Source organism: Leptonotus elevatus, chromosome 19 (assembly GCF_054856555.1).
Source record: "Leptonotus elevatus isolate MCC_2025b chromosome 19, RoL_Lele_1.0, whole genome shotgun sequence".
NCBI lineage: Eukaryota > Metazoa > Chordata > Actinopteri > Syngnathiformes > Syngnathidae > Leptonotus > Leptonotus elevatus.
The window spans coordinates 1,505,696-1,532,315 of NC_141257.1; the positions used below are offsets into that span (position 1 = coordinate 1,505,696).

The 26,620-nt window shown below is 43.2% G+C and overlaps 2 protein-coding genes and 1 long non-coding RNA gene across 4 annotated transcripts; 2 read left to right on the top strand and 1 right to left on the bottom strand.

The window, feature by feature from the left end:
- Positions 1-457: 457 nt before the first annotated feature.
- LOC147157394 (uncharacterized) lies at positions 458-7,437 on the top strand. Its single transcript, XR_015091431.1, has 5 exons — positions 458-615; positions 2,907-3,250; positions 3,332-3,471; positions 5,112-5,262; positions 6,660-7,437. It is a non-coding gene; the product is annotated as an uncharacterized LOC147157394 (long non-coding RNA).
- LOC147157395 (zinc finger protein 516-like) lies at positions 3,898-19,407 on the bottom strand. Of its 2 annotated transcripts, XM_086063399.1 has the most exons (6): positions 19,113-19,407; positions 15,813-15,862; positions 8,105-9,427; positions 5,840-6,967; positions 5,702-5,766; positions 3,898-5,185 (listed from the first exon to the last, which is right to left on the bottom strand). In XM_086063399.1, the coding sequence occupies exons 3-6, from the start codon at positions 9,279-9,281 to the stop codon at positions 5,135-5,137; spliced, it is 2,421 nt and encodes an 806-aa protein (XP_085919525.1). In that variant the 5' UTR covers positions 9,282-9,427; positions 15,813-15,862; positions 19,113-19,407; the 3' UTR covers positions 3,898-5,134. The 2 variants fall into 2 exon arrangements, with proteins under 2 accessions (XP_085919525.1, XP_085919524.1); XM_086063398.1 differs by lacking the exon at positions 15,813-15,862.
- Positions 19,408-22,353: 2,946 nt separating this feature from the next.
- On the top strand, positions 22,354-23,611 carry LOC147157396 (relaxin-3 receptor 1-like). The gene has a single exon (XM_086063244.1). It carries the CDS (start codon positions 22,394-22,396, stop codon positions 23,609-23,611), a length of 1,218 nt encoding a protein of 405 aa, XP_085919370.1. The 5' UTR covers positions 22,354-22,393.
- Positions 23,612-26,620: the final 3,009 nt, after the last annotated feature.

Below are 26,620 nucleotides of genomic sequence, written 5' to 3' on the forward strand. Positions count from 1 at the left end.
GAGGTAAATATGATGCAAAACTAACTTGTAAAAAAAATGTGTACCTGTAGAAAAAAGTCTAAATTTGTATCTGTAAAAGTCGTGATTCGTACGTGTAAAAAAAATGTGTGCCTGTAAAAAAAAATAATAATAAAATAAATTTGTATCTGTACAAAAAGCGTAAATTTGTATTTGTAAAAGTTGTAGGTTGTAGTCAAAGAAGTTGCCACTCGGAGTCACAAGTGTTTTTTCTGCTGCTGTCCAGTGACGTGAGTTTTGCACCATTTATCTCGCTCCAAAAGGTGCAAAACTGATTCGTGCTTGTAGAGCGCCGTGATTTGTACTCGTCGAAGAAGAGGGCGGGCTCTGGAGGATTTGGGCGGGCTAAAGCTCAACCTCATTGGTTGAGCGAACGACCGTGGGTTGAACTCAAATGACGCCCATGCACAAGTCCGCAATTCTAAACACAAACAGAGTAGCCACACCAGTTTATGCGTCATTTTGGAAGAAGAGGACGTCCAAGGCGTGAAAATGTCAACATGGTTCAATATACGAACACTGTGTGGAACAGCTTAAACGTTGGTTGACATGCAGAGCACTCCAAGTGGGCAGAAAGAAAGAAGTTTTAGTATGAAGGTAAGATTTATTGTACGAACATAGCTCGTAATCCGGTGCTAGCTAGCTAGCTCATCTCATGTTGTTGTCACGAAAACTGAACACATTGAAGTCACGATTTTTATTTCAAGATTTGAAGCCTACCAGTGTAAACATACGATCAATAGCTTGTACCTGTAAAAAAAAAAAATAAATAATAATAATCTAAAAAAAATACCTCATAAACTACTGCTTAGTGCTTAGATGTGAAAATTACTATAAAGCTACAGAACCCTATTGAATGTAACCTAAAAACCTATAACCAAAAGTTGACAGTACTCAGCTACTTGTATTTGACTAACATTATGTTTAAGCATCTGTACTCTTACTATCATAATACAATAAAAACAAAACGTTTTTACTGCGAGTGGATCTTTAAGCTGCTACAGGTATTTTAACCTCAACCCTTTACCCTCTGTATTTAATCATTTTATTTAAAATATTACAATTTATTGATAAATGTCAGTATTTTGCAATGTATGCTTTGCAAACAGTTAAAAAAAGAAAATAAAGGCTCTTACACTCTTAGTTTACTCATCACTCACAGTACTCAAATATTTGTGCAAGTATTTTTTCTGCGCTTTTAATTTCTACTTGAGTTAAATTTTCCAATGTAACATTACTCTCATTTAAATATAGTCTATTCTGCTTTTGAAATGCTAGTCTATCTGTATCACTAAGATGTGAGCAGTGCCACTGTCACCGAGCTACTTTTAACAAAAGTAACTAGGTCAAATGTTATTTTATTTTATTTTTCATTCTAACCCAAACCCAAACCCAAACCCTAACCCTACTTTTAACAAAAGTAACTAGGTCAAATGTTATTTTATCCTAACCCTAACCCTAACCCCAACCCTAACCCTAACCCTAACCCTAACCCTAACCCTACTTTTAACAAAAGTAACTAGGTCAAATGTTATTTTATCCTAACCCTAACCCCAACCCTAACCCTAACCCCAACCCTAACCCCAACCCTAACCCCAACCTGTCTCAGGTATGGTGTTCAACTTTCCCCAGCACAAATGCCTAACCTCAACCACGTTGAATCTGGTACGAGCCCTGTTTCGGTCTCTGTGTACACCCTATCCCGGTCTGAAAACCTAACCTCAACCATGGTGGGTCCTATATAAATCCTGCTTTGGTCTAAACCATAAACTCAACCAGTGGAGGGAGTTATAGAAACCCTGATTAATTTCATTACCCTAATCCTAACCGCCTAACTCCAGCTAATACAATCACAGTGTGTGACACCTCGAATAATGACCTTGGCTAGGTTGACGACCGTGGAGAACTTGGCTTTGATACTGTTTGGTAGGGATTATTGGGTGAGTTTCTCAAAAAGGGAAATGATTATGAAGATTACAGGTTCAACAAGAGCCAAACACATTTTTGTTATTAAGAATTTTTATGAAACCGAGGTGAGCAGACTCTTAAGCATAAGAGTTGCGGAATGACAAGCGCCGGCCAGTGCCTTGCCCTTGGTATCTTGACAACCGTCCAGTCTAATGATGAGGCGGGAGATACCCGGGAGTTAACCCTTTTCCAAAAACCCAAACCCAAACCCAAACCCAAACCCAAACCCTAACCCTAACCCTAACCCTAACCCTAAAATTCTTTTGCAGATCTTCCGCTGATGTGAATGTAGCAGGCAGTGGTCTTAGTCTTTTTTTCTGGCGGCTCCAATAATGGGCAACATATATTTACAGCTCAACACCTATTTAGTCTTATTTTGTTTTAGATATATTGTTATAGGCTACTTGCCGACTTGTTGCCATGATCGCTTTTGGCTACTGTTGAGATGTAACAGTGAAGAATGAATATGTAGGTCAATTCGAAGTGCTTTACATGAAATCAATAATTAATAACGCGATTAATGTGAAATACACATCTAACATGAAACAATTATAACTTATATATTTAGTCTGTCGGCTTTTTTTTTTTTTTTGTCAATGATATTTTCCTCGTCTTAGTGATAGCAGCAGTATTGCCTTTTTGGGCGAGTCTTGAATTCCTCATGCAGCTCCATCAATAACTTTTGTTCTGTTTGTGAGAAGAATACTGTTCTCGTCTTGGATGGATGCAGAAACGGCTCTTCTGGACATCAAATCAAACATTTCAAATGATGCACAATCTTGTTTATTGAATGATACATGTTGTTATTTGATCTGACTATTTCAAATAACTCTCAATATGGATTAAATTGTACTCCTGCAACATTTCAAACTCAAAATTGGAAGACATTTAGAAAGCATCATTTCTTCACTTTCCCAAAGGTGTTTGCAGTGAAATTCTCTCAGAACAGTAACCAGTGTATCAAGGATTCTCATTTGTTGGACTTCGCAGCCACTTTGGAGCAGGTTTGATGTCACACCATGTGCCACCGCCGAGAGATGGATCAAGAAGTAGCTTTGATTGACTGCATGCTGGCATCTGTGCGATCAGAATGCTTGGGTCACCATATTCATACAATAATAATGATTATAATACTTTTCGCACTGAAAGCATTTCGCACACTGACCAGGAGATGGCGACAGTGCGGCGCCTGAAGACTATCCGGAATGTATTTCCAGCCTAAAAATGCCCCAACCGCGAACTACACACGTAAAGGACATTGTTGGTAACGATCCTAACAATTTAATGAAAAAAAAAAATAATAGAAAATAACTTTGGTTGTGATTGACTTTTATTTTTGTGGCAGGAAAAGAGAAAAGCAACCCTTTTGCAGTCCTGATGGCAGGCCAGTAGGCGGCGCTCGTGTGCAAAAGCGGAAGATGGCTGACGACCGATTGGATTGTTCACCATTTACTGCAAGATGGCCATTATATTATTTTTTTATGGGTATTACTTTCAATTCACACATACACATCCTGGTCGTCAGCTATGTAATCTACTCAAGTACAAATCCAACGATTGTTTTCTATATTAATTAACAGCTCACGAACAAGTCAATCCTTTCCCCATTCATCCACAGGAGGGCAGTATTGCATCGTGTCTCAGTTGCTTCTCCGTTTTCCTCTGAACTTTCACTAGACTTTGATTGACTCCACTCACTTGGATTTTTAACGATTCTTCATTTTTGTCGAACTATTATTGCCTTACTGATGCGCGTCTTATAATGGCACGCTTATTGTTTTATCACATTATTGAACAATTACAAACGAGCCGAAACCCAGATAGCCTAACCTGAAACGTCACCCTGATTTGTGTATGCTACGCAATTGTGTATATTCTAAAACAACCTGCTGTGCTAGCGGACGTTAACGCCCTTATAAGTTCATATTTCTTGCCATTCACAAATCCTTCGGCGCTCTCCGCCATGTTGAAACTTGAATAGTTCTCTCAACTCGGAAACTCTGGTATCAAAATAAATTCCCAGTTGTCCAGTAGAAAATACGACATTAGGGGGCGTTCACGTGCATTTTTTTACTCGACCTGGTATTTACCATAATTTCGATACCACATGAAGGCAGCATAAATAATAGGGTAGATCTCACGGACTTCCGACTTCCGGGGAGTCGTGTCTCTTAGTCGACGACCTTGTCACGAGTCGACGACCTTGTACTTGTGGAGAGGGGCACATGAATACTGCTTCAGTATACACAACTTGAAGAAGCTTTTTTTTTAAATTTTTATTATCTTTCTTTGAACATTTTGAACTACAAATATCAAGTACTTAAAGAGTGTTTCAATTCCACTTGGAATGAACAGAAACAATATTAACTATCGTGTACAAATTATTTAAAAATAAAAATAATAATATTTAAGTCAGTACCCGTCGCTCTCGTGTCCCACAAATTGGATGGCTTCTTGTTTTGGTACAAACACATAAATACAAAACTACAAGTATAAACACACTACATAAGTCTGCAAACAGAGAGAGACAAAAAAAAAGGAATGACCAAAAGAAAAAAAGTCTTTGGACCTGAACTTTTCCTGGAGACATTTCAAAGCCTGCAAGGTGGCGAGATTTCATTTCAGACATTAAATCAGTCAGTTTGCATCATTCATTCTTTGCGTCCTTGTGAAAACTTTTGTCGCCATTGAAGATGAAACGTTAGTAGGGCGCAAACAAGTCAAGACTCCACCATTTAATTCATCCGGGGCTGTTTATGTGCTGCTGTTTTGGTTAGTAAGAGTTCAGGTGGATTGAATGATAATCACTGCCATTTAACGGAGGCTTTCTGGTGGTCTTTTTTCCCCCTTTGTGAATAAATAAAATGCTTCCATCGTAGAAAAAAAAAAAAGCACAACCCATAGCGATGAAAATGCAAAACCGTTATTTTGATCATCACATTTTTTGGGTCCCCAATTCTTCCCTCCTGAACTTCGTATTTAATTTCTTTCCATGTCCCAGTGCGCACTCACACAAAAGCGAGCGTAACTCTCAGAAATGAAACGACGAGTGCTGATGAGTGCACCTTATGACATTTGCATATGTTGTGCCTTGAGTTAAGTGTTTGAGTCTTTCTCTTTGCCAGGAAGTCATGTGACGGGGGTGTCTTCACGTTCCTTTATGGAGAGACCCTGAGGTGGAAGTGGAGCGGCTGGTCACCTGTGAGAAGACAGTTCAACTTGATGACGCTCAAGTGGAATGGATGACGTGGATAATAAAACTGCACACATTCCCAAGTAAGATATTCGAGAGTGGATCTCAAATCGATTTCCTACATTGACATGAATGGAAATGCTTGTTTATTTAGTCTATGGGTGGGGGTTGCAGTAATCAACTCTCCACCAGAGGGTGCTGTTACTCCACAAAACAAATCAACAGCCTTTTTCAACAAGTTGAATGTTATTTCAAAGTGATTAGATTAACTTTAATGTTAATTAAACTTAATATAGTCACTTTGGATGAATTTAATTCAATTGTGTGTTACCACTTGAAGCATTTTTTTTTTTAAGTTGGTCAACAATTCTTTTTACAATATAGAAATGATTCCGACATCCTCATCAGCTTATTCTGAATAAGTCTATAAATAAAAAAACAGATAATATAAGCACAAAAGCCAAACGCAGGATTTAGCGGAGCCGCTAATGATGATAAAGTGTACGGAAAGCCCAAACGTACCTGTTTGGAAGCTTCCGAGGAGGAATGGACTTCATTTGCAAAATGTCCGTTGAGCCGCAACATTGCTGCAAAGAGATGAAAGACTTTTGCAAAGATCATACACAACATGAAGCAAGTTTGCGTGAAGGTGCTCCTCACCCTGCGGGTCCAGCCTGGGGTCCACGAAGCCCCAGTGCTGGTAGAGAGCCGCCAGCTCGTGAGGGCTGTAGGTCTTCAGGAGGCTCACCAAGTCAAAGTCGGCGGGCGTGTCTGCCGCTGCCGCCGCCGCCGCGGCGCTCTTGGCCTGAGCGTAAAGCAACGGTTCCAAGTAGGCCCGGTGGCCCCACATGCTCATGGCGGCCCACAGGTCGGCCCCGGCACCGGCCCCGACATCGGCTCCGGCACCGGCACCTTTGGGGCTGGGAGAGGGGAGCCTCTGCGGGTGGCGTCGATCCGAGTTGGACGACGCCCCGCCGTGACTCAACATGAAGCCCAGGCCCTCTTTTGGGAAGTTCCGCTCCGCCGCCGTCCTTCCGGACGAGCTCGCTTTGCTGGCGCTGTCCGCCGCGCGCTTCTGCTCCGACTTCGCCTTCCCGCGTGAATCCGGAGTTTTCGCGTCCTTCGCCGGAGGTCTGGACTTGGCGCCCGATTGGCTCTTAGCGGCTGGCTGCTGCTTGGTGCTGCTGCCAGCCGGCGGTCGCGTGCGCTGACTTCTGGGCGCGGGCAACGTCGGGCAGTCTTTCCCTTCGAGGAACGGCGGGGGTCCTGTGCGCCTCCATCGGGAGGTCTTCGGACCCCGGGCGCCGTTTGCGGACGGCGCCCACTTGGGGGCCGCCGGGCTGCCGTTGCCCACCTTGTGCGAGACCCGCTGATGGATCCAAAGCACCTCGGGGTAGCAAGTGGCGTGGGAGCAATACGGACACTGATGCCTCAGCAGGCCTTCGTTTTTAACCAAATCCTGACCTTTATTGTCCGCCAGACCCGACAAGTTAAGAAGATTGCCTCCATCGCCGCCTGTCTTGGCCTCTCCGTCGTCGAACGTCTCTGTTTTGATGTCCAACTCACCAGGCAAGCCGGGGTAGGGGTTCCAATATGGCTGACAAAGCAGCGCGCTCCTTTTCCTGAGGTAGTCCACGTAGCGGGAGGCCTCGGAGCTACTTCGGCCGGCCGCTTTGTCCGAAGCCGCGCTCGCTTCGCTGTCCTGGTGCTGCGCGCGCACGTGAGACTTGAGTAGCGAGGCGTCCGCAGCGTGGAAGTCGCAGTGCTCGCACAACAAAGGCTTTTCATCTGCAGGGAAGGAACATGTCAAACATGGAGACGCCGATCAAATCAAAGTTCCTTGATAAATGACAATATCGTCGATTGATGAAGACACTTTTCCACAGTGTTTGCTGCCATTGCAAATCTAGATATCACTATTTGAAAAACAACAATTAATTCATCATTGATTTAGGCGGGACATTCATTTTGCAGAGCAAGGTTAATGAATGCCTGCCATGTTAGTAAGACATTTGCTGTAATTTCACTTTACTCCACAAGAGGTCTCCATAGCAATGCAATGAAACGTACATGCAGCAAGCATGTAGTAACATTTGCGTATTTTTTTATCTAATATGTTTATATTGTTTTTTGTGTGTGATTTTTTCTTTTTTCCCTCCAAATAGATTGAATTTCTTTGCTGATATTTTAGTATTTTTGTAAGTTTCGGCATTACTTTTTTTACCACAATGATTTTTTTCTTCTTTTGTCAGATTAGCGTATGCATAAAAAAAAAATTCAATTTTGTTTTATTCTGATGTTTGACACATTTTCACATTTTGGTCAAGTAATAATTTGGGTAATTTTTTAAATGACTTTTCCAATTTTTTTGTCTAATATGGCAAAAAAAAAAAAAGTCCAATATTTATCTCTAATATCTGTGTATTATTTTTTGTCTAATATTTATTCATTTAGTATTTCATTATTTGGTATGTTACCATTTTGTAACAGTAATATTTTTCTGTTCCTTAAATAATTTTTCAGCTAACATTTTTTAGTTCTTATAAATATATTAATTAGCTATTTCCCCCCCTAATGTTGTTTAATGGATTATGAGTGTATTATTTGATCTAGTATGGGGTGGTGCAAAAGGAGGTATACAGTTATAACAAACAGAAAGCACAATACTTAAAAGTAAAAAATATATATAAAACAAACAATTTATTTATTTATTTTTGTTTAAATTTTACAATAAGTATTAACAGTTTTTCTTCTTTTTTCTAACTGTACTTTTGCACCCCTCTTTAATAGACAAAATAATACACAAATATTAACCCCCATAGAAAAAGCACAAGTACGGAAAATAATTGAGCCCAAAAATGGACATATACTGCATATATTTTGACCCCATGTGCCTCCTATTTGGTATTATTAAGTATTGCTTACCTTCCTGCTTCTGATTCCTGTTGGCGTGTTTGTCTTTGATGGTTCTGTGTTGCAGCGCCTCGTAGAAGGCTTGCCCGAGTCCATTCAGCAAGATGCGCTCTTTCTGGCAGCTCTTCTTGTCCGCTTGCTCGGGGCCGGCGTCGCCCTTCTTCTTTTTGGCGCCGGAAGCAGCCGCGTCGATGGGCTTCCTCTTCTTCTCCGGCTTGGCGGGGACGTATTCGCCCTTCGCCGTACAACACGCCACCTCGGCGCCGGCGGCGAGTCGGTCCTCCCAGCCGAGGCCTTTCTCCGCGGCTTCCGCCAGGCGCCCCCTTGTGGCTAACTGCCAAGCCTGGTAGCTGCACACGGGATCCAACTCTGGGATTCTCCAGTCCAGATTTCTGTTGGCCTGGTCTGCCTTCAGTGCAACGCGGGTGAGGCCGAGGCTTTCCAAAAAACGGTTCTTCGTCACCTGCGAGGCCTGGAGGTCTTGCGGCGCACTGTGGCAGGGTTTGTGTAACCGGTCGTGTAAGCGCAAGCTCTTGCAGTCCACGAAGAAGTGGCCGCACTTAGCGCACAGCTCGTAGAGGCACTCGTCGTTGGCGAGCGCGGCGGGGTCTTGCGGCACGTCGTTGACGGTGGCGGGCGTCTGGTCGCTTTTGCCGCCCCGCAGCTGCGCTTTGACCCGGTGGATGCGCATGTGGCTCTGCAGGAACCACGCCTGGCGGAAGCGACGGCCGCAGATGCGACAGCCGTGGTCCTGAGCGCTCCGGTGCCGCTTCATGTGCGACTTGAGTAACGGCGCCAGGGGGAAGTCTTGGCCGCAGATGCTGCAGGAAAAGGGCCCGGAATCGGGTCCCTCCGCCTCCGCCTCCAAATCTTTTTCTTTTTTCTTGCTTGGCTTCTTCTTTAGCATCTCAGGAGTGTCCGGTTCGGCCTGCTGGTCTCTGAGGCCAAACAGGCCCAGCTTGTGGCTCCGGATGTGCGCCTTGAGCGTCCCCTTCTGCGCCGTCCGATGGTCGCAATAGGGGCATTTGTACGGCTTCTCGCGGGTGTGCCGCCGCATGTGTTGCGACAGCGAGCTGAGGAGCGGGAAGCTGCGGCCGCACACGCCGCACGTGTGGCCCGAAGCCGCGTCTTCCTCCGTCTCCGAGTCTTTCGGCGCCGCTTCCTCCTCCCGCCTGGCTTTGGCCTCCATCGGTCGCTGGTCCTCAAAAGTGTTGCTAGTGTGACTTCAGTTCAGTGAGCTGGTAGGTCGTCGGAGAAGATGTTGAAAAATGTGGACAGCATCACCGCTTCGGGGTCATCCAGCCAGTCTTCGCCGATCTGCCGACTCAAGTCAACCTGAAACACAACATGATGAGAACGGCTAGTCTGTTTTCAAATCGCCGTCACATTGAAGTAGAATGCAAACTGTGTCATGGTTGTCAGCCATTTTCAGCTCAGCCATGTACGAGTACATCACAATGCTAGGTAGCTACATGTTAGCATCACTGCTCACTGATTTGAACAGAATTGTGCTGGTTTTAACCTTAGACCACTTTTGCTTTCTAAATAAGAACTTTTAACACACAAGACATAATTACGGCTAAATAAAACTATTCTGTACAGATTATTAAAGGTGAGGTCTTTAGTTTTCACTCAGAAATAAACACTTGTTAAACACTGGATGCATACACACGTCATCCTTCTCAATCAACACCTCTGGGCTGTATTTTGCCATTTTGTTGTGTTTTGCCACGAGAGGGACGTTTGTGGGCGGAAAGTCTATGTTTAACCCTCCAGCCAATCACAGAGTGGGGGGGGGGGGGGGCGTGTCGCGGAGTCAGTTTTGAATTGGTTGTTCAAAAGAGCCCACCTTTAAAAACAAAACAAAAATACATAAATTTTACTTATAATATTTGTGTATCCATCCATCATCCAACCATTTCTTAACCGCTTATTCCTCACAAGGGTGGCGGGGTGCTGGAGCCTATCCCAGCTGGCTTCAGGCAGTAGGCGAGGTACACCCTTCAACTGGTTGCCAGTCAATCCAGGCCAATATTTGTGTATTTTTCTAATATTTATTTGATTTTGATTTTTTAAAACCACATTAATTCTACTTTTAATATTTTTGTATTTTTCTAATATTTATTTTATTCTTCATTCTTTATTCTTCTTCTTTTTAACCCCCCCCCCAAAAATTATCTCTAATGTGTACCGTATTTTTTTCCCCCTTAAATACATTTGTACTTATTGTTTAATATTTATTTTTTTCTAAAGTGCTTTTTAATGATCGCAATCACATCAATCAGTTTTCTATACATACAGTATGTAAAAACAAGGACATTGTTTATGTATTATTTTGACTAATTATTTGTTACATTTTTCTTGGGGGGGGGGGGGGCAATTCATCAACAATCCATTCCACAGCAATCAATTATTCTTCACAATCAATTAATGGTCCGATGGATTTACAACCACTTTCCAAAAACCCGCCAGTTCTTTGTTGTTTCTACTCGGTTTCACTAGCAGCACATCCCATAACAAATAGGGGGGGGGGGGGGTTAAGCACAGGCTCGGCACTGACAATCCATTTAGGACAATTTGCAATTACAGAGGACTCTGGTCTAACCTTTGTCCCTCCCCAGTGGAGAGGCGCCTGTCTGCATGTATTACAGCGCCAGCCTCTGTCCAAATTGAGTGTGTGAGGCCAAGCATGAAGAGACGTATTCATTCCTGGGCCAATGAGGACGGGCCCTGAGGGTCAGCGCACTCTAATTCACGATCAATAATCCATTGTGACCTAACTTTGGTGAGCACGCAAACACCGTGCTAAGTGCTGACATGACAGTCTTGTTCGGTGCCGGCATGTTAAACATGGGTTGTTTCATGAATGCCTTCTGTGTCGCCTTTTCAAACGTGTGGGGAAAATGAGGTCTAAGTAGCTCGGAGACACGTGCTCGTGCGCACAACGGCGCCTGTTCTGAAGCGGGACGGACATGTGACCGGCCCAAATACACGGCGACTGCTTTTGGGGGGTTTCTGCCAAAGAACGTATTCTCCGCCATCCAGGCAGTAAAAAGTAAAACCTGCTATTGTGTCGGCCGCACTAGAACTGTCACATCGCTTCACGTCTGGGCCCCCCCCTCGAGGGAGGGGGGAGGGGGGGGGTCATTGTTCGAGCAAGAGAGACCATGGCCTGGCGTGTCACCGCAAGAACAACAGACGACTACGACCGGCCTTCGTCCGTTCTCGAGTGCGACGAAGGAGATTTTTTTTGCCCGTCTATTTCAACAGGGGCCGGACGTGGCAGGTGTTTGCAGACGCCGTCGGATTAGCGTACGGCTAATGTGGCACGCTGCCCTCCGAGAAGGGGGCAGGGAGGATGCGCACGGGAAACTGGAGGGCGGCTGGCAATTAGGGGGTTAAGGTTAAAGCACAATGGGGATGAAGTCAACAGATGGGAATAAACAGGCCATCAGTCTGGGGGGGCTTCGCCGGCACAGCGCTAAGAGCCTTTAAAAAAAAAAAAAAAAAACTCCTTAATATGCCTTAAATGTCGAGCTGACGTGCGACTTCAAGCGACGTCAGACGATGAGCTCTTGTTCAACTTGAAAAGAGGTTCAAACAATCAAAGCCAAAAAGTGTGCATTAAATACATAGCGACTAACTCTTGGTCAACTTCCTAAAACAACAAGCGGAAATTAAAAAAAAAAAAAAGGGGGGGGGGGCGTCAAAATATGACTTAGATCATTATTTTTAAAAGGGTGATGGCACATTTGTCTGTTTGTGGTAACGGGCAACCCGGGTGCAGATGTAGACTGCAGCGTTAGCAGCTAGCCGGTTAGCTGCCATATGTTTGTCACTTGTGGTTAAAAGTCTATCAAGTATGTGCGTTAAAGCTCTTCTTTTTTTTACACATCCCAAATGTGAGAGCTCCTTTGTAATGCAAGTGTTTAACTCATTCACTGCCATAAATTCATAAAAATAAATATAAAAAGATGATTAAAAATAAGGGGCATTAATTTTTTTACATGTTAATTAATCACATGACTTCACTCATTAACTCACGATTAATCACAAATTCTATATGTTCTAAATAAAAAAATAAAAAAAGATAGGTTTTCATTTTCTTGTTAACAAAAGTAGAAAAAAAAATGTTTAACTACTTCTTTACTAATTGACGTTTATAGCCTTCAACGGCAGTGAATGAATATAAAAAAAGAAAAAGAAAGAAAGAAAATATAATATAATATATTAATAATAAAATATTACTCTTAAATAGAAATGTTTTCTAAAGTCGCCCAAATGGGTTTGTGGTCAACCTCCACCGTATTCCTGAATATGTAAAATGTATTGAAAAGAAAAATATTACGTTTACATTTCTGATCTATACTTAGGAAATATTATGAATGACACTTAGGCTCTGTACTGTTGCAACCTTTGTTGTTTGTCGAGTGCGTTTTTGTAATAGTGCATTCACAATCAAGATGAGGAGGAAGTGGACTCTCGATCTGGCGATGGCATCTGCCAAAGCAACTGATCCCAACAAATGAAAAAGAAAAATATTTCCATCCGTAACGTCCAAGTATGCATGACAAACGTAAGGCCCTTTTTTTTTTCCCCCGCTCTCGTTGCTCGTTTGTGTCCTTTTCACCTCTTGTACTCGTCGTGCCTTTGGAGGTGTGTAAAGTAATGTTGCTCCGAGGGGGGGGGGGGGTGTAGGGTGGGGGCTGCGCTCCTATCTTTTAGAATGCCTCGCGCCCCTTTTCTCTCCCTTTTCTTTGGCAGATGAATAGGCATGTCCAGTCAGCTGTCCTTGCATTGATTCATCCCGACGTCCCACAACCAGCTCAGCACAAACTCCCCATGGTTAGACGACCGTGTGCTCTCATGTGTGGATGCGTGCGTGCGTGCGCGCGAGAGTGTGTTCTTGCATGAAAATAGCTACTGCCGGTGTGCGTGTTGCACCAAAAACCGTGGGTGTAATTTCCTGCCAAGGACTAGAAATAGCATCGCCACCGAATTATGATTTTTGCCAGGCGTCCAAAATGGCCATTGTGGTTATTTTTAGAACCACTTTTTTTAATTGTAGCGATAAGCTTAGGTATTTTAACAAGACATCAATTGCTTTCGAGATGGGGGTCATCCAAATATTCCCAACAAGCGGCAGCAGCAGGCTCGTGCCAAAGCTACCGCTGACCGGAGAGCGAGCACGTGACTTGTCCTTATGCTTGTGTCCAGAGCCGCGCTCGCTGGCTCGCTAAGCCCAACCTCACATCTACTGTTTTCGGACCAATAATCCCGTCTGTTTTCATTCAAGCGGCACCAAACAAATCGACGTCCAGGCTTGTTTTTGTGTCAATACAAAGACATTTGCTTCTCATTTTCAGATAATGTCTATGCCCAACACTGGCCATATCTTTTTTTAGCGGCAAATTGTCGCTGCTATGTGAAAAACACTTACATCCATTTTTGTCTTTTTTATTATTATTACATTTTTATGTTTTTGGGAGGCCACTGGAAATACTTAAAAATGTAAACAATGACAAAAATGGATGTAAGTTTTTTTCACAGAGCATTTTTATCTATGTCATCCCCAAAACATAAATAAATTTAAAAAAAAGACAAAAATGGACCTGAAGTGTTTGTGACATAGTAGCGACGACGAGGGGTGTTAGAAAAAATCAATTCGGCAATATATCGCGATATTACAGCGCGCAATTCTCGAATCCATTCAATACAATCCATCCATTTTCATACAAATCTTACAGTGTACATGTACAAGTTTACTGATTAGTATTTTCTAAATTTGAGTAAAAAAAAAAAAAATCCCAATAATCACTTTATAGATTCGTAGCGGGATTAATCGGTATCGAATCGTGACCTAGGAATCGAATCGCCAGGTCGTAGGCAATTCACACCCATAGTAGCGAAGGGTTTTATGGCTTTTGTTTTGGGGTGTTACATTTCAGGTTCCAGCGTCTGATTGATTCCAACCCAAACACGCTTCAGTCAGAATGATGAACAACAAACTGCAATAGAGAACACTGAAGACTAGCGGTCTATTATCATTGTGATGAAAGTCTTGTAAAAAAAATTTAAATTGTAATTAATCGCATAGTGAACTCATGATTAATCACAAATTTTACATCTATTCTCAATGTACACTTAAAAAATTCTAGGTTTTCATAATCTTAAGAAAAGTGGGAAACAAATGTTAAACTAATAGAAATAGTTCAAATGAATGTTTGACGTCTATAGCCGTCATTGGCAGCGAATGATGATTTCACGAACACTCAACACAACCAGTTACTCGTGTCCAGCACAAAAGCAAAAGCTTCAGCAATCTCCCTGATTGGCTATTGCCGTTTGGTGTCGCAATCACAGAGTCTGTGGTTCGGCCGACCAAACGTTTGCCAGCAGAAATATTCGTTCTCTGCAAATTGGGAAGGAGAAACAACACAAGGCACAGGGTTCCGCTTAGCCTTTGTTGACTTTGATAGAGAGGGGGTTGGGGGGGGGGGGGGGCAACGTTCGTACTTGGCCAGATTGTCCACATGGGATTTACAGACATCTAAGAACTGGGCCTTTGATGACTTTGATCACCAAAGGAAATAAGGCTACAGCCTCGCTAGCAGGTCAACACGTAAAATAACATGTTGTCATTGCTATACTCGGACATAGGATATTATACCCCCCCCACCCCCCCTTCCCTTATGTGTCAAATTAAGTCGCACAAATTAGTCCTCCCGCACCAGCAGTCCTCAGCTGGTTCCTCGAGCGACTTAGCAACAATGAAGCTGGTGTGGGCAAACAGCCTCATCTACCTAACAGATTAGACAGCCGCCGGCTCCGCCGTCTAACTTGTGCACATTTTTCCCCGCCACCCCCCTCCCCCTCCCCCTTGTCCCAACCCAGTGTGCAGTTACACAACATACATAGGGATTATTAGTCTTCACGCCACTAGGCAAGCTGCCCCGTGAGTGGCCTTTTATCATGAAATCAAAGACGTGTGAGAGGGAAAACGCCAACCGCGTCAAACATAACATCCACGACATGTTCATTATTTGGCATTAATAGCGAGTATTTGGAGCGTCGTTGGTGTTCCTGGCTAACTTTTCCCAATGTGGACCCCGATTCTCTTTTCACTGTGGATTGGCTGGTGTGGGAGACACTGGTGTATAATCTGCGGGCATTAACTTGCTCTCTAAAAAAAGCACTCTCAACAGGGATTAGATTATCGCGGCAAGGTCAGCGTCGACGCGCCGCGACCATTTCTCTCGGTGGCGCTCTTTTGCCTTCTCGGTTTGACCGTTCAACCCCCCCCCCCCCCCCCCCGCCCCCTCCCGGACAGATGTACCAATGTGTTTCCACATTTGACTTCTCACATGACCTTGTCATAATCTTGCTCCTAGCATAGCTCTGCGAAGTCGAGCTAGCTCATCTTCTAAAATGCCAACACGCGCCAAAATGTCCTTTTTGCAATCAGCGATCAAAGCAAAGATTGTGGCGAGGTAAAGCGATATGTGCTCGGCCATTTTGCCCTGCGGCAAAGCAGAAGAATGACAGCTGGCAGCAGGGTTCGGATTAGGTTTCCCCATCGGGGCTACTGCATCTTTTACACCGCACCCGCCGCTCGGGAGTACAACGGTGCTATAGTAACCCGATTCCCCCGCGCGCCCATCCAATCTCGTCTCGGCCCTCGACGGGGTTAAACAGAAGAAGGGATCGGCGAACGTCTTACTCATCATCGCCGTCACCTTCCGTCTGGATTTCCTGCCTGTGCTGCAGAGCCTGAAACGCAATCAGATGCAACAGAACCAGGATCAAGTCATTGTCTCGTTGCTTATCACCGATGCTCGATTTCTCTCAACATAATTCCAACCACTTTGAGGATGAAAATGTTCCCCAAAAATATATTTCAAAAACCATTTGAAAATGATAAATGCACACTCATGAAATCCATTTCATCTTCAAGATCAAGAGCAGGTCCACAGGCCTCTCATGTCGTCCTTAGGGCTAACTGGTACCCGCGGACACCGTGACCATACTTGCTCAATCCAATGAGGGGAATTACATGAAGCAGAGATAAGACCAGTTAACAAATATGTCAGCCGCTAAGGATGGCATCTTCCTGTCTGTACCCATCCCCCCCCCCCCCCCCCATCCCCTGTCCAGACCCCTGACCCAATCTACATGATTAAATCATTTTTCTTTAGCCCAAATTTGGTCCCCCTCCCACCAATGCCAAGCTTCCCCGCTCTCCCTCTCTCTCTCTCTCTCTCGTCTGGTAGATGGCGCGCACCCTCCTCTATTGATCGTCATGCTGAGGAGATTACCCTAATAGCTGGGATTACCTCCCCACATGTTGGGTTGGCAACATACGGCGGGCGGGGCGGGGAGAGGAGCACCGCGGATGAGTATGGAAAGAAGGAGGAAGCAAGGGCAGTTTAGGGTTTGTTATGCATTTTAAATGTAAAAATAATACAAAACTGAAGAGTACCTGTCTAATTAGCTCCGTTCATAGACTGTTCACGCGGGGCATTAAAGTGCCAAACTGTTATGCCCGCTTGCAAACCAAAACAGCAGCACATAAACAATCTCCCAGATGGATGAAAAGTGTGGCAATTTGTATAACATTAAGATGATTTGATTGCCAAGGAGACAACGTCGTTAGCGATGATTAGCATTCCGATGGACTTTTTATTTTTTATATTACTTTATTTCCTTTTTATTTGGATACTTGAGTCATTTAGCCATTTTCAGCAGTATATTTGGTCTATAATTAATGTGACAACTTCCTAATTTTTCAGGTACTGGTACAATTTTACCTTCAAAAACACATTTTTCCACTTGCTGTCGACAAATGATGACATCGTGCGTGCTCTGGAAACAGTTAACGATCAATCGTGGCTGAGTTTGCCAACGTCGCATGACCAAGCCCAGAAAACAGGTGAGCTTGTGATTGGTCGTTACCAGTTTCCTGAGCACCTGTGATGCCGTTTTTCAGTCGACAGCAAGTGGCAAAATTAATTTGTAAAGGTATTACTTGTAAGTGAAAAATAAGGAAGTAAACACGTGAACTCATTCACTGCCGAAGACGGCTATAGACGTCAGAAATTCATTGGAACCATTTCTATTAGTTTAACAATTTTTCCACTTTTGTTAACAAGAGTATGAAAACCTGGAACTATTAAAGTCATGCGATCAATTACAATAAAACATGTTAATCACCTGACGCAATTAGAAAAAAAAGAAAAGATTATTAAAAATTAGGGGCATCAGGCGATTAAATTGTTTAATTGTAATTAATCGCATGACTTCACTAGTTAACTTATGATTAATCACATATTTTACATCTATTCTTAATGTACAATTACATTTTTTTGGGTTTTCATAATCTTAACAAAAGTGGGACAAAATGTTAAACTAATTTTTGACGTCTATAGCCGTCATTGGCAGTGAATGAGTTAATTACTGGCAAAGTATGATCTTCTTACTGCTGAAAAAAGGCTAAACGAGTCAAGTATCCCTTTAACAATTGTGCATTCATTGCCTCAAGAATTTCAGTCACAAGTTACAAATGGACTCCATTTCATCTCGCCATGATTAATCAAAATGATGAAATCATTTAATAATGACTTACAGACCTAGCGTGTAGCAGACTCCATTTTGCCTCCACTGCTTCAAGACACGATCAATCAACCATCACTCAATGGATTGAAAACGATGGACCCTGCACCTGTTTATATCTTATGAAGATTCTTATTTTTTTTTTTTGTCATAATGTGCTATGATGTACATGAGATCGTCATGTACATGCAGTTTGTTGTATATGCTTTTATTTTTGCTTTGTTTGACTCTTATCTGTAGTCAGGTCGGCTTTGCAAATGAGAACCTGTTCTCACTTGTCATACCCTGAATAAATAACGATTGCCATATAGCTAAATTGTATTTAGCCTGCATTGCTTCAATGTTGCTTAAAAATGATGGGCTCATTATTATAATATATAGCCTGGAGTGATTTGCCTATAATTCACAGATTTTGCCTTCAAGGCTACAAGATGTGCTTGCTAAATCGTTCCACACTGATCAAAGGCTAATTGTGCCCATTGTTAGTCCCCCCCAAAAAAAGTCTGAAAATATCTAATTGACGACTTTATTTCCATTGCCTCCAGTCCTGTCCTCGCAGCAGACATACTTAATGCGTAAATTATGATTTACGTGTACCATTGCTGATGTATATTGCACGGATGTATACATGCATCCATTTTGCCTCGAATCATGGTTAATTAAGTCCACTTAATATATTTGTCTTTCATATGAATCGACATTTGTTACTGATATGGAGGAAGGATGCATCGTAATATGGATGGAGCTGAAATGGGCAGCTCCATTTTGACATTCATCAACAATCCCACACTGATCAAAGGATTATGCCTATTCCTAGTCCCAAAGTGGTCTGAAAACATCTGTAGCTATTGATTCGTTCACAACGCAACAAATTGAGGACTTTCTTTAACCCCCCCCCCCAACCTATATATTTTTGTATCATTTTAGATGCTTCAAAGACCTATTAATAACATTTTGATGGGCCTCCTGTCCTGCTCGCTAATCCCTATTTAAGAGCCCCCACGCAAACCAATGGCAACAACAAGCAACACGACACATCATAACTGAGTCCCCCCCTCCAAAAGAAATGACACAATATTTAACTTTAACCCCATTTGACTTTCATGAAGGGCTTTCATGATATTTAAAAGAGATGCTAGAGAGATAAAAAAAGGGGGGGGGGGGTAGTGTCGAGACAAGGAATGCCCGTTAATCCACCGCTGATCCGCCACAATGGCAGCCTTGTTTGCGCCAACTTTGTTGATAAAAATGAAGATGGACGAGGTTGAAAGCGACAAAACAGTGATGGAAGTCAAGAAGCGAGGGGGGGGAGGAGATATGAGGACGGCCGGGGAAGCTATTGTCCCGGGACATATCGCACACACAAAAAAAAAAGTGACAAGTAACGAACTCCCAACGAAAGTCTTCTTACCTCGCTTGGCGGCGCTGAACGCGGAGGAATCCCATCACAAGTCGTTCACAATGGCGACATACTTGCTGCGCTCTCAACTTTTGTCGCCGTCGTCGAAATCACGGCCGGGGTGTGGGTGCACCTGAGCCGGCCACGGTCCCTCGAAGCCAGCGTTGGCGCTGCCGCTGGTGATGGTGGCGGCGGCGGCGGTGGCGGTGCGGGGCAGCAGCGGGTGCCGTCTCGTTCCTGGAGGCGAGTGACGCGAGAGATAACGTTATTAACGTTAATAACAGGAGAGGCTGAGCATCTCCGCCTGGTGGCCGCGTGCGTGTGTGCGTACGCAGCACCATGACCCCCCCCCCCCCTCCTTCCCCCCACCCCCCAGCAAGTAGACGGCGCCGGTGGTGGTGGAGGCTGGTCGCTTACTTTTTATTTTATTATTATTATTATTTATTTTTTTACTTGTTTTAGACGGAGCCCGGTCAACAAACGTATTGCTTCTTTAAATTATTATTATTAAAAAGTGCACCATTCATAAAAAAATTAAATAATAATCGTGACGTCACTAAAGAGTGAACCATGTCGATTGATTTAACACCACCGTAGAAGGTGACCATGAAATCCAGCAGATGGCGTCGTTCTTTAAAAAAAAAAAAAAAAAGTATATATAAATAATCGAGTGATGATACTGGATATATTGGAAAGCAATGGTATTTATCATTTTAGCCCTGTGGGTCATTAATTACGAGAGAGTTCACATTTGATGTAAGATAACTATTACATATCAGAATGCCCAATTATGACGATTGATTTACAAATATTATAATAGACGCTTACATGACATGACAGAATATATATATAAAAAATAAACACAAAACAGTGCAATTAATCATTTTAGCCTGTAAGTGACGGTATTTTTAAAACTTTATTTTCATATGAATTAATTTCAAGTTAATACATTTGCGCAAATCTTAAAAATAAAATCACAACATTGTGGGGTGTTCTGTAAAGAATTGACCTCAACCATTTTGGAATTAGCCTGTAATGTACATGTGAAGCAATGTGAATTTTCTACGAGTAGTAAATTGACGTAAGATTAAACAAAACGGTTGGGGGACTAAAAGACAGCAGTTCAAAGTCGGTTTTTGCAGGGCGTACTATATGGAAATGACTTTGTTTTGTTTTTGTGACAAGGTGTCATTCATCAATTTGGCCACCCCCAGCATCTTCTTCCGCCTGTTGCCGCTTAATCTCATTTGCTCATTCACCGCTGATGTTGTTTCCACTATCAACGACTGGTAACGATGAGTCATTGCAACCACCTGACTAACCCCGGCGTATAAATAGAAAATAACTGCAGATTGCTTTGCACTTAAACTGACATTTTCCTTCATTAAAAAAAAAAAAAAGCCTCAAATACTTTTTTTTTTTGATAATATACACAGATCAAATATGAAATAAAAATGATCTATTTTGAGGGCCCGACCAGCAGTTTTGAAAATCCTGATGGGGGTTAATCTTCTATATGAATCCAAAAAGAAAAACGGATTCCAATCCCAACTTTGAGTTAATACATTAGCTAATTTAAAAGTTTTGCCGAGAGTAAAGTATATTAATAATCATAATCTACATTATATTTCAAGCATTTTCAACCCGTTTTATAATACATCTACAAAATTTAGTAATGGTCATGAAGAATCCTAATGCAATAAATGCGAGAATTTATATCAACCAGCATTTGAAATTCCTCAATTAGTATATAAAAAATAAAAAAAAATTCCAAAAGCAGAGCAAATTTAAAAAAGTGAAACTCATATACAATATGACAACAATATAAGTGCACCTGTATCTAACAATTGCTCTTCCGTCCTTGTGAGCGCGGTGGTCATACCAGGTCATTTCCAGCGAGTAAGAGGATGGGGTGGAGCGTCAACGCGGTGATAATCGCATTGTTGTCGTCCACCGACTCGGAGATAAGTTCCACGTTGTGCACTGCGGCAGAACATTTGTGAGGGGGGCAAGAAGAAGAAAAAAAAAAATAACACACACAATCTGGATCATTTGGTAAGTTTTGCTTTCAATGGAATTGCATGTGAAATTGGTTGTAATTGATGATTTTTTTTTCTTCCTTCTATACAAAGTGAAATCAACTGTCAATCGGGTCTAAGAGTTTTCAAAAGATCAAGTGCATTGTTTATGTTGTTTTGATGAGATAACTTTAATTGTCATTATTGCGATTGAGTACATATGGCAAAAGCATGTCTCAAAAGTCAAACACAACAAACTGCCGTTTACCAAGTTACCGGTGATGGCAATAAGAAAGGTGCGATGCTAGCCATAGAACAGGAAATAGATTTTAGACACAGGCAAGGGTTAATAATTTCAGCAATACAGATTGCTGCTCCCTCTTCGTTACATGCCTGTCGAAGGGCAAAGGGCTTCCTCTATTTTTGTTTTAGTTAGTGGTTCAAGTCTTTCGAATTGAATTGAGTTTGACAACTAATCCTGTATAGCACTGTTGTTTGTTTTTATTTTGGCTTTTAATTTGACACTTATTTCCTGTTTTCTTTGCTATTCCTTATTTTTATCTTTTTTTTTTAAATATATATATTTTGCTATTCCTGACGGGACTGTCAGTCAAAGCCAGTGTTGACCGTTTTTGTAAAAAAAAAAATAAAAAAAAATGACTTCAACAGTTTTTAACTTGTGTTGCATATTTGAGTCAACAGCTGTGTTAGCTTCGCGTGCTAGTTATATTAGGAAGTAAATAGGAAGACACTAGTCTTTCAAAAATCAGGATTAATGTAGAATTATTTTCATAGGAAGACAACATCATATATTGAAGATAATATACAATATTGCTGCTGATGAAAAAGACCAAAGCCTTGTCCGATATACAAGTTTTGCTTTGCGCCATCTTGTGGCTTCCTGGTGCCAATAAGAACTACGTTGAAGTGAAGGCAGAAGCTAATTGAGTCCGTATTTTACCACCATCTTGCCACAGCATCTGCACGTAATTAAAAAAACAAACAGATGGGGGCAGGGCATCATGCCTAAAATAAAAATGCCGTGGTTGTCAATTAACTCATCCGATGAGAGAAATCGTCTTCTTTGCCGATGAAATCAAATTAGCAAACCCTGCGTCTGACACTTGGGTGTAATTTGTTTATCCGACAAGGCTAATCCACTTATTTGCTCATAAAAGCGCAGCGCCTATTACGCAATAATGGCTTCCTCTTCCCTTCAACGCAGCCACAGACGACTGTCATCTTGCCCGCCCGGCATCTGTAAACATCTGGATCATGTCCAGCAGCGACCACAAGAGAATGGAGTTTTTCCGAAACTTCCTCAACGCTTGCGGCGTGGACATGTCGTGCAACTCCTCGCACCTGCTGCTGCACCATAACGACAGCTCGTACGCGGGCGGCCTGGAGCTGGCCGGGGACGGCTCGCCGTGGTTGCGGATCCTATTCTCGGTGGTCTACTTTGCGGTGGCCACGGCCGGCGTGGTGGGCAACCTCCTGGTCTTGTTCCTGCTTTACTCCACGCGCACCATCACCACGGGCACCATCAACTTCTTCGTCTTCAACCTGGCTCTGGCGCACCTCCTGTTCTCCCTGGCGTTGCCTTTCTGGGCGATGGACATCGCGCTGGACTACAGCTGGCCCTTCGGCGTGGCGACGTGCAAAGCCGTGTCGCTGCTCACAGGCCTCAACGTGTTCGCCAGCTGCTTCTTCCTCACCGCCATGAGCTTGACACGCTACTGCTACGTCGCCACCGCGCTCAAGCCGAGGGCGTCGCCGTGCGGCGAGCGCTGCACCTCCCCGGCGGTCACCGCCCTCATCTGGGCGGCCGCCCTGGTGGCGGCGACGCCCCGAGCGGTGTTCGCCGACCTGCGTCGAGTGGGAAGCGGCAACGACACGGCGTGCCTGCTCCTCTTCCCGGACGGCACCGCCTGGTTGGGGATAAACCAGCTCCTGCGCGTGGTTCTGGGGTTCCTGCTCCCGTACGGCACCATCATCCTGTCGTACCTGCTCCTGCTACGCTTCCTCTGCCGCCACAAGCTGAAGGGCAGCAACTCCCGGCGGAAGGCTGACATCTCCAAGTCGGTGGCGGTGGTGGTGTTGTCCTTCTGCGCCTGCTGGTTCCCGTACAACATCCTCACGCTGTGGAGCGTCCTGATCCAACTGGACATCGTCGACATCAGCCCCTCCTTCTATGGGGCGCAGACCTACTTCTTCCCACTGGCTAACTGTCTGGCCTTCACCAGTAGCTGCTTCAACCCGGTCATCTACTGCCTGGTGCGCAAAGAGTACCGAGCGGCGCTGCACAACATCTTCTTCAAGTTGAACCTGGCCGTCATGTCCAAGATGCCTTACGCCGCCAACGCTGACGAGGGCTCGGCACAAGCGGGCCAGATGGCCATCCCCCTGAGCAACATGCCCAGCCAGACAAGCCAGTCGGACCTGAGGCGATACACGCCCCTGTCAACGCTCCCCACGGTAGTCTCCACTTTGTAGAGATACGGTCGAACCTTCAAATTCCCCCTCCGTCGAGATCAAGTATATTTTGCAAGTCAAACCCACAGCGGCAGTATGTGAAGTCGTGGTTTAAAGTCCGCCTCGTGGCTTTAGCACAGAGGATCGAGTGGTCCAACATCTTCAAGATGAGCCCGGCCATATTGTCCTGCTGGGAGAAAGCGGACCCGTTGGTCATCGCCCTCAGCAACACGCCCAGCCGGACAAGCCAATCAGACTTAAGGCGGAACCTCCGGCCACGACGGTGATCATCGACTTTCCTCATTGAGATTTAAGTGGTTAGCATGTCTGCCATGTAATTCATCCGAATTCCAAACTGCCAGATAGCTAGCATAAGAGGCTAGCGCAGTAGTCGAAACTTCAGGCGACATCGTCCTCTTCCTTGCAGCAGTCACGCGCGAACCAAATCAAAGTTGAGTTTCAGAAACGTCCCATTGGTACCTGATCCAAAACGGTTAGCGCGGTGGTCAGCGTAGCATATCGGAGTTTTCTGATTTGAATCCACAAATAGCTAGCATAGCAAGCTAACATAGATGTTGAAAACAGAATTTCCCTATTGAGATCAATTGTATTTGGATTCAAATACAAAAAAAGCTACACGATTCTTAGGTTCCGGGTTCAAATCCTCCTGCATTTGGCTCCCAACTGTTTGAGGACAAGTGGATGGAACCCGGACCAAAACACACACACAAACTCTACATTTTCATCACAGGTGACAAGCATATGGCAGCAAGCAAGCTAGTGAGAGAAGCCCACGTCGCGTTTACATCTTTGCTCAGCGTCCTCTCTTGTTGAACAGATGGAGTCAAACGCGTGGTCACGTGCGCCGGTCCCAGACATTCCAAATTAGAATTCTTTGTTCACAAAAAAGCCGCTCAGGCTGACAGGCCTATCAAACAACCGGAAGGCAAAGATGGCATCTCTCCTCGTCCTTTCCCCCCACTGTAGAACTCTGCCCCAAACTAACATGAAAACAACATAATGAGCAAGATTTCTTCGATGGATTTTGACCTGACGACGCAAAGGTCAAAATTGCTGTCTGTCCTCCACCACCTTGTGGGGCAACAGCACATTATGTGTCTATACTGCTGCCAAAACAACAACGCAAAGTGTCACAAAAAAGCCAGCAAACGTTAATGTTGATCCTTTGATTGAGCGAGGTGCGGCTGATGTTGTAGACTTTGATCAAATGTTTGATTGTATAATATGTACATACCTGCACAATCGACTGGAGCAACTACGACTTCTGGATTTCGGGATGATAGCACAAACAGTGTGCGCAAATGTGCTCTACGTTCCCATGTCCATTCGAGGCCTCTTCTCTTTCTTGCTCCTGTTAATATTCAAGTGCTCTAGATAGTATGCCAAATGGCAAAGCACCCGGCCCGGATGGTTATCCGGCTATATTTCTAAAGCACTTCTGGTCAATGCTTGCTCCACTATTCTTAAGAGTAGTAACAGAAATTAAAACTAATGGTCACATACGCCCACACATGAATACAGCAGCAATTAAACTTTTATTAAAGCCAGAAAAAGACCCCACCCTTCCATCAAGTTACCGTCCGATTTCACTAATTAACACTGATATTAAAATTATCACTAAGGCTTTTACATCTAGATTAGAAACAGTAATCCCGACAATCATTCATAGCGACCAAACAGGCTTTATTAAAGAGCGTCACTCTACTAATAATATTAGAAGGCTCTTTAACCTTATTAGTATGTCACAGCGGCATGATAAAAAGGCAGTTATTATATCATTGGATGCAGAAAAAGCTTTTGATAAAGTTAACTGGTCCTTCCTCTTTGCTGTTTTAAATAAATTTGGCTTTGGGAAGTCATTTATTCACTGGGTGTCAGTATTATATGATTCTCCTAAAGCTACTGTTACTACTAATGGGATTATATCTAAGAGTTTTACTCTACAGAGAGGCACAAGACAGGGATGCCCACTGTCGCCTTTATTATTTGCAATATTTATTGAACCGCTTGCATTAGCCATACGCCAGGAAAGAATGATTCAAGGAATTCACTCTGGGGTAACAGAACATAAAATTAATCTATATGCCGATGATATTTTACTTTATTTAGAAAAGCCTGCTATTTCATTAGGGGAAGTATTTAACTTAATAACTAAATTCTCACAGTTATCAGACTATTCTATTAACTGGACAAAATCAACACTTCTACCTATTACAGAAAATTCATGGAACCCTGCAAGCCAGGACCCATACTACTCATTTCCTATAGGTAATTTAAAATACTTAGGCATAAAAATCTCACCTAAATTAACTGATTTAGTTCATTTAAATTTCACTCCACTTCTGGATAGCATTTATAGTGACTTGGAGCGCTGGAATAATCTTCCTATTTCTCTAATAGGACGAATAGCCACTATTAAAATGAAAGTTTTACCCAAAATAAACTATTTTTTCTCAATGATTCCATTTAAACCTACGGCTAACTGGTTCCAGTTGTTGGACTCAGCCGTTACAAAATTTTACTGGAAAAAAAAAAAAGCAAAGATTAGTCTATCTACTCTTCAGAAAAATAAATCCAAAGGAGGTCTAGAGGCACCAAATTTTATGCACTATTATATAGCCAACCAGCTACAATATATTATTTTATGGGCACAACCCAATAGAGATACTAACTGTTGGCTGGAACTAGAACAGAAGGATTGTAATAACCTCAGACTCCTAGATTTACTCTTTATTACAACATCGATTAAGCGCCATAACTGCTTTAAAAATCCAATGATTTCCGCCACCCTGACTGCCTGGTGGAAGGCACTAGAAATGACAAAAGCCAAAGTGGAGCCCAGCGGGCTTTCTCCCCTATGGCATAACCCCGACTTTCAAATTAACAACCAATCGTTTTATTTGAATGTGTGGGAGCAGAAAGGAATTACACATCTCCACCATCTCTTCTCAGATAATATGTTTATATCATATACATCCTTGCTCCAAAAATATAAAATAAAAAACGGAA

Coding starts and splice junctions, on each gene's coding strand:
- LOC147157396 (XM_086063244.1), top strand. CDS start 22,394: ATGTCCAGCAGCGACCACAAGAGAATGGAGTTTTTCCGAAACTTCCTC.
- LOC147157395 (XM_086063398.1), bottom strand. CDS start 9,281: ATGGAGGCCAAAGCCAGGCGGGAGGAGGAAGCGGCGCCGAAAGACTCG. Junction 6,968..8,104: donor CAGGAATCAGAAGCAGGAAG/GTAAGCAATACT, acceptor CCTTCCCTGCAG/ATGAAAAGCCTTTGTTGTGC. Junction 5,767..5,839: donor CCCCAGGCTGGACCCGCAGG/GTGAGGAGCACC, acceptor ATCTCTTTGCAG/CAATGTTGCGGCTCAACGGA.